Here is a 7896-nt window from a genome sequence, read left to right on the forward strand (position 1 = left end):
ATAAATAAATATTAATATTAAAATTATCAATTATTAATATTTTAAAATAAATAAAATAAAAATTAATCATAATAATATTAATTAAATAAAATATTAATTATTAATATTTTAATTAAATTCTAGATATTAATATTTTAAAAATCTAATAAAAATAAATAATCATATAAATAATAAAAGGTGTTTTTATCTTTTTATTTTTTATTACTTTCTTATATTCTAAAATTATTGTTATCAACCAAACACTACAATAAGTTATAATAATTATTCTTGTCATATTCCCTTTGTCATATCAAACTAAGTAATAGCTATTCTATTTTATTTTCACCTCATTTTATTTTCACATAATAACTATTATATTTCATTCCTGTCATTCTGCCAACCAAACATACCATGAGTGATTTACTCTGAGAACTATACGAAGATTAGTATTGATGGAATCGCATGAAAGCTGCTTAATTGGTTGTCTCGTGAGAAAGATTTTATCTTTTTTGGTTTCATTTGAGTTGAATTTGGAATTTTGGAGCACACTATTGATGGTTTTTCAGTTTGGAGATGGGATAATAATTTGATTTAGTTTAAGTTCAAGTCATTTTTAAATTTAACTGAAAATTATATATGTACCTAAAATAAATCAGATTTTGAACAACTCTATTGGGTCACATCAGTTCTTGTCAGGGACGGGCTACATGTACTTGAATCTATGGAGTCCCCATTTAACTTTGAAAAGTTATTATTTATATACCATGAAAAATTTTGGTATGTTTCCTCCACTGAGCCCTTTAAAATTGAATAAAAATTTAAAAGAAAAGGGTCAAAATTAAATTTTATCTATTTTCTCGTATGAATGAGACCAAATATATGAAAATTGGTATAGAAGCATCACCTATCTTGGTAACTGGTGTTTCGATGGGAACTTGAACACAAATAGGAAAGATAATGCATCATCAAGCTTTATAAATGGAGCTTCACGATGGCCATCACGATAATGCATGTTTACTACGAGCAAAACTATATTATGATTGTGATTTTAGCACTTTTTTTTTTTTGTAAGTAATCCAGAAGTATTACTAAGCATGAAAATTATACAACTGGGGGTGATGGCCACCATACCAAAGAGGTAGGCGGAGCACCAGATCAAAGTTTGTGATAATTCCACAATATACAGTCAACTGATACAAAAAAAAATAAAACACGACAGTACACAAGGAAAATAGGAAAGTCAGATCTAATCACAACACAGCAGCAACGTCTAGAAGCCCTGTTTGGCTGAACACCCGTCAGAACATAAATCGTAGAGAGGGCCAGCAAACCCCTTATGATCCCACAACAGATACAGGGAATAACAGACATGCACAACCCCAGCGGAAAACTAAGCAGCAGGGAGGTTCAACATTCCAGAGAAGCATTGCTGTTGTCTCACCGAGAAGCAGCAAGAACTCAAGCACAGATGCAAAGGAAAAGCGTGCAGTCAAAAATCATAACCTAACATATTCCCCATAATAGCATCATGCAAAGACAGAAAGAAGATCATCTGACCTGCAGACTCCAGCTTTGGCTAAGTTGTCAGCATCTTTGTTTGTCTCACTTAGGATATGAACTACTTGCCATTCATTAATTTGTCTCCTGAGCCCCTCAATATTCAGAACCCACTTTCTCATTTGCCAAGGGGCGTTTTTGGGATCATTGACCCACTTTGCCGCATTCGAGGATTCGCTCTCAATGATGATGCCATGTGTGGAAGCCCATCGGGAAGCAACAAAAATCATAATGCCTCTCTGATCGCTGAAAGTTCCGTAAGGCTCAAGCAACCTGGACTTGGAGAAGAGGACTCTTAACTCTGCCCGTGTTGTCCCTCAACAGATCACCGATACCTTCGTCACCCGGAGACCCCCTGACAACCCCATCCACGTTAAATTTGAGTGTGCCGCCCATTTCGCATGTCGAGGATTTTTGGCACACATGGGGAAGCGGAAGATATCCAAAAGTGGTGCTGCAGGTTTCAGGCCACTTTGCTCGAGCCCATAGAGCAACTTTTAGCTTGATAACATCGAAGAGCTGGAGCGTATCCCAACGTTTACCTTGAAAAGCGTGATTTTAGCACTTAATTATATGGTTTCATGGCATTCTCCTTTAAGCTTACTATTCTGAAGTTTGCTAAAATTTTTAAGTTGCTTATATCAATTGGTTACAGTTTTACAGATGTCTCATAGGCCAAAGCCTATTTAATTTATATATACACTCATAAACCCCATTTTCATTGAGAATTCGTCTCTTAGATAATATATATATATATATATATATATATATATATATATATATGCTGAAATGACTGCAATTTTATTCAAGAAAGCAAGAGATACCCAAAAGGATAAGAAATTTAATCAGCCCACCTCAAGGTAACCTTATGAGAAGTCGTGAAGAAGTAAATTTAATCAAAATTTACTTATACTTTGCAACAATATTAACGAGTAAGGTTTGCAGAGAGCTTCAAATAGGCAATCCCTTAGAATTCTCTGCAGAAAACACTAATGTCTATCTCTTACGCGTTCAAAGGAATGCGGGCTGATTTTTTATTTTTATTTTAGCCTTCTCTCATGGGTTTTTTCTGGGATGCTTCGCCGTGTTAAATCTTTTCCGGGTGTGGGAAAGGGATTCTCGCGTGCTCTTGAGTGTGCTTCCCGAATGGACGGAGACCTTGGAGTGAGGCTGGGCTTGTTTTTCGTTTGATTGCTTGTTTCTGTCATGAGGGTTGCTCTCTGCTATGATCTGACACATTGAGTCTCACCCTGTGTTGTCAAAGAAATGACCTGGAGGACTAGGTTTAAGAGGTTTCTATGCAGGATAAAGTTCTCTTACGTCTCCCCTTTGGATTTAATCTGAATCCATTGTATGGTGCAGATATAGAAAGAACAGAGTTCTTGTCGCATTTTTTTGGATTTTATGTTGTATTGATAGTTTTGTTTGTTTTTTCTGGTTGTGTTGGGATGTTCATTGGGTTCTTCAGCTTGCTGGCTAGAATTGTAGTATCTTCACCTGTGTTGATCCAGATGCAACCAGAGGGGTGATTTTTCATTCTTGTTAGGCTGCCTTGTTGAGGCGGGGGAGGTGTGTTCCCTCTGGACTTGTATCTGCGGAACTATCTGACAACGGGTAGGCTCTGGTACTATCTATGAAACCATTTATGCCTTTTAAAAAAATATATATAGCAGATACTACTATGGGTCTGGGGAGGAGACTATCTTCCTTGACTGATTTATTTTGCCTATATATATGTAATATGCTGGTCACTCTCGATTTTGCAGAGGCGGGCACAGCTGTAATAGGCAGTCTAGAAAGGGAAGAAATGGCATTGTAAATACCTCCCAAATATATATCCAAAATGGAAAAATTTATTACTAGATGTTCTCTTTAATTGACTTGGATAATTCAATCCTTAACTGTATCAGAAACAGCTGCATTCGAAATGGATGAAAGAGAAAATAGACAGCAAATATATGACATGTTCATCATTTCCCTAATCTACACAAGTAGTATGGGTCAAATAGGGATAGCTTGATTCAAACGTATTATGAATTGAAATGTTACTTATGTATAGAGGGATTTCTTCATTGTTACCAAAAAATGATACTAGTACTTTTATTATTTAACAATTCATGGATGCCAACCAAATTTTTCTGCACATTTTATTCCGTGCATTGATTTCAATGGGTAGCTTAAGAATTAGCAAGCTGCCGGATGTTCATGGGTGAAACATATTGATGTCTCCATCAAATACGTGCTTTGCTGCAATCAAGTTAGCAGGTTCTGTTAGATGGTATGGATCCCAAAATACATACTTGGTTCCGTTTGGACAAACTCGTGATAAGATCACAGAAGGCATTCAACCACCATGCTTCCCAAGCACTCGACAACAAGCAGAATCTGCATTCTCGAATCCTGAAAAACACCCAGAAAGGGAAAAATAAAAGAGCAGAAGAATGCGAATTCAAGGCATTTCGAATTTCCAAATTTCCAGTGTCAGAGGGAAAATGTGAAATCACCATATGATTTATAATTTTGTAAGATATCTTCTAGTGCCGCGTAAGTATCTTGGTAAACAAATGTTGACCCTGCAAGACTTGTTGTAAGCGTTGTGAGCAAGTTCTTCAGCCTAGTGTTGTATAACTTGGATAGTTGATTTACACGTGCAACAACACAATCGTCTGTAGAAAATCTATCCCTCTGATTAGGGGTGCACCCAACGGGACGGGAATTAGTCACTGCAATCTCTCTGGCATCCAAATTATAAAGAGACTACATGGCAGAATTGAATATTGCGCAATTAGATTTTTGTTATGTAACAAATAGTAGAAATGTGAGTTAGCGAGAAGAAAAATTTACTGTGAGTTGGGATCTGAATTTGGAAATCATATCATCGAAATAAATACTATCATCATCATGAGATGAGGAAGCCGCCTTATCGAAGACTACATTTGCGCCTTTTACAATAATGTAGAGTGCTTGTCTAAGCAGTTTTCGAGCTGCTGCTGCACCGATTCTTGAGATGATGTCTTGCCTTGTCTTTGCGAAGTTATTGATTTGTGCATCCATGCAAATATGAGCACCCTACAAAATAGTAATGCAGATGTTTCCATTCATCAAGTTCGTATGAAATCTTCACCTATCCCTGGTTCCTTTGTCCTTCCCTATAAAAAGAGATACTTCAAGGCATTGTGTTTAGTTTTTTACAAGTATTCCTACATACATCTTGACCCCCTACCCCTACCCCTACCCCTACCCCTCCTTTCTCAACAAATGGAATAAGAAAGAAATCTTACGTATTTTGATCCGGTAGAGTTAAAACTTCTTGATCCAGAAAAAGCATAGTTGACACCCTTCAAGTATCAATATCTTAAGTTATTCTGATATATTCGTCTAGTAGTGATAATCTGGCCTTAATTTAGAAATGAGTAGCAAAAAACTTGCCTATAATGTCAACAACTGTTAACTTTCAAAAGAAAAAAATGTCAACAACTGTTCTAGCATTAGTGTACCGTCCGGATGGACATCCTTTCACAAAGTCAATACCATTTGGACACGTTGGCTTTGCAATTGTGTTAATGTAGAAGTTGTTCCCTACCCCCACCAGAGAATCTCCAAACACAAACATAGCAGAAACGTTCTTTGCAGAGCAGATGCTTGGTGAGAAATGGATTGATAAAATCTGATACATTGCAGAAACGATGATAAGCCTGTTCAGCATGGTGCCCGTGTAGCAAAAATGTGCAAGAAAACCAGAAAGATACTTTATAATTTATATATCGTATGGATCTCTATATCTAAGCTTTGCAGAGGTAGTTTTTCAGTTTTATATTTATAAACCAACCTGCCAGCTGAAAGGTGGCGATACGCTGGAGTTGTGTTAATTGATGGAATTTAATAATAAATTAAGCAAGAAGCATATAGAACTATATAAGTAGCTAGGAACTAGGATATAGGAGTATGGTAAAGCAATAATGATTCCAATGGCTCCAATATGCACTCTAAAACAGATGATTACAACCACAAATGATCATTTACGTACCCCAATTATTATCAAGTGCAATTGATGAAAAGCTTTTATTCATTTACATTATCAGAGATAAGTTATTATTGTGCTAATACATATTACTTTTACAGGTTTCATGCATATTTACTCTGTTAAGGCTTGCATTTGATTCAAAAAGTTCGGGTTTTCTATTTTTCTCACATTTGCAAATAATTCAAGTATAAGCTGCAGTGACAGATAGGAATATTGTAATAGATGTGTTCATAGGCCACATTCTTTTTGACATTTCGGCTCTTAAATAAATCTGAGCCTAACAAGGGTTCTCTTCATTTTTGGCATGTGCATCCAATATTTTCATTCAAGAAAGCAGTAATTTAGTACACAAACGATAAGAAACTTAATCAGCTAGCCCATAGGTGGGAGGAGAAGCCTAAGAGAAGTCCAAAGAAGAAACATAAACCAAACTCACTGCACTACGCAACTAAACATGCAAAGACCCAAAAGTCTGATTTAGAATCAGAATCTAACATCTACTATATGGAATAACAAACTAGGCCTGGATCAAAGGTAAATGTAGCACTGTTTGTCTGTTGGCTGTGGCTGAATTGAAAATTTATTGTCAGAACAAAAATTAGGGTTTTGAAATTTTTTTCTCATTAAATGTTAATTTAAAGTAACATCCAAACATCTAGTTCATTGATTGATACATGATATCTTGTTTAAAAAAAAAGTTAAAATCCTCTTTTTTCAAATAAAAAAGAAAAACGGTTAATCTGAGACAGAAATGCTAGACTATTTGAGACTGCAGTTGCAGCCCATGCAAAATTTTCAACAACTTAAACATGACGTCACACCAGTGCTATAGCACTCTAATTAATGGTCCCTACGAAACGATACACGGTTTTTTTTTTATTATATAATTGAAGAGAAGGGATTCGAATCCTACTCTTTAAGCAGGAGATAATGCACCAATCAATTAGTCAAATGCTCGAGTGCGAAACGATACATGGTTTCATCTGCCACACTATCTTACTTTTTCGACAACAACAGTGCTATTGGGAATAAGCCGGTGGTGGTTAGAAGATTAGCACTGAAGGAACCATGCACAATGCTTAGTTTAATATTCCAGTGATATACGACAAGAATTTGCTCACTGCTAGTGATTTGTTTTCAATTTAACGAGAATGGAGTAAATAGGCTGCTGACTCTCGACTTTGCAGGGGAAGGCGCAGCTTTAATAAGACATCTACAAAGCACAAGAAAGAGTGGTGCACACATTTTTCAAATATCCTAAATTACAAAACCATTACATCTTGTCTTTGTAGGTAAATCTATTTACATTTTTTTTTATTTTGATTATTTTCAAATAATATTCTGTAGTTCTTTTTTTTTTTTAATTAGCACCTTATGGATATATATTTCTCAATTAACATATAGTGACTAACTTCTGTTCTCAAAAAAGTTAATCTGTAATATCTTACTCAATAAAATTTTTAAAATATTTTTAATTCAACGTTAACTTATTTGTTCATATTTAAGGATATTTTTAAAATTTTATTAAGCAGAATTAATAGCCAAACAGAATAGAAATAATTTGCATAATGTTTATTGAAAAACAAAAAAAAAATGTCTTGTGAAAAAAAATTGAAACCACAGAGAATGTAGGTAGAGTTTACCCTTTAATCATCGATTTAGGTACCTTGGAAATGGATGATAAATAGCTTTTGTAGATACTAGATTTTGGTTAATACCGTTACTCTAAAGAATTATGTTACAACATAATATTATATAGAGAACAAGTGAAGCGCTACTTCACGCAGAACAAGTGAAGCGCTACTTCAAGTATTACTTAAAGCAGAACAATTAGAAAAAGTAAAGTATTACTCCATATAGAATAACTAATACAAGTAGAACAACCACTTTGAATAGAATAACTGTTTCACTTGGATGACAGTGAAAGTAACTCAGAATAAGTGACAGGGTTCAGGGGTTACTTTCATCTTGGGATGTTTCAGAGAGTTTGGCTTGGTGGCTGAGATATGGAGGTAGTTAAGAGGTCTTCCTCTTAACCCTTTCCTGAAGTACAAGTGTTTCACCCTCTTATCTTGTTCTCGTATACTTATTCATGTACAGCTTATTCTCTTGTACCTATTCTCATACAGCTTCTTCTCTCGTACCTATTCTTGTACACCTCTTTTCTATTACCTTTACTTGAGAACAAGTCTTACTACATTCAATTACAGTAACGGTTACTTACATTAATATTCTTCATAATAATGTCATTCATTAGGCGCATTAAAGCCTATTCTTATGTAACCGTCACTTTTAACACTATATATAGAGCCTCACAATTCATTTGAAAGGACTCT

At 35.1% G+C, this 7896-nt stretch overlaps 1 protein-coding gene across 3 annotated transcripts; it reads right to left on the reverse strand.

Moving 5' to 3' along the window:
- LOC18596413 (GDSL esterase/lipase At4g16230) lies at positions 3553–5430 on the reverse strand. 3 transcript variants are annotated; one of them, XM_007024854.2, is made up of 4 exons: positions 5120–5430; positions 4381–4605; positions 4041–4293; positions 3553–3936 (listed from the first exon to the last, which is right to left on the reverse strand). In XM_007024854.2, exons 1-4 carry the CDS (start codon positions 5240–5242, stop codon positions 3881–3883), a joined length of 657 nt encoding a protein of 218 aa, XP_007024916.2. In that variant the 5' UTR covers positions 5243–5430; the 3' UTR covers positions 3553–3880. The 3 variants fall into 3 exon arrangements, with proteins under 3 accessions (XP_007024916.2, XP_017978593.1, XP_017978592.1); XM_018123104.1 differs by having other exon boundaries at positions 4818–5208; XM_018123103.1 differs by having other exon boundaries at positions 4381–4685; positions 4818–5208.

This window comes from Theobroma cacao, chromosome 6 (genome assembly GCF_000208745.1).
Source record: "Theobroma cacao cultivar B97-61/B2 chromosome 6, Criollo_cocoa_genome_V2, whole genome shotgun sequence".
Lineage (NCBI taxonomy): Eukaryota > Viridiplantae > Streptophyta > Magnoliopsida > Malvales > Malvaceae > Theobroma > Theobroma cacao.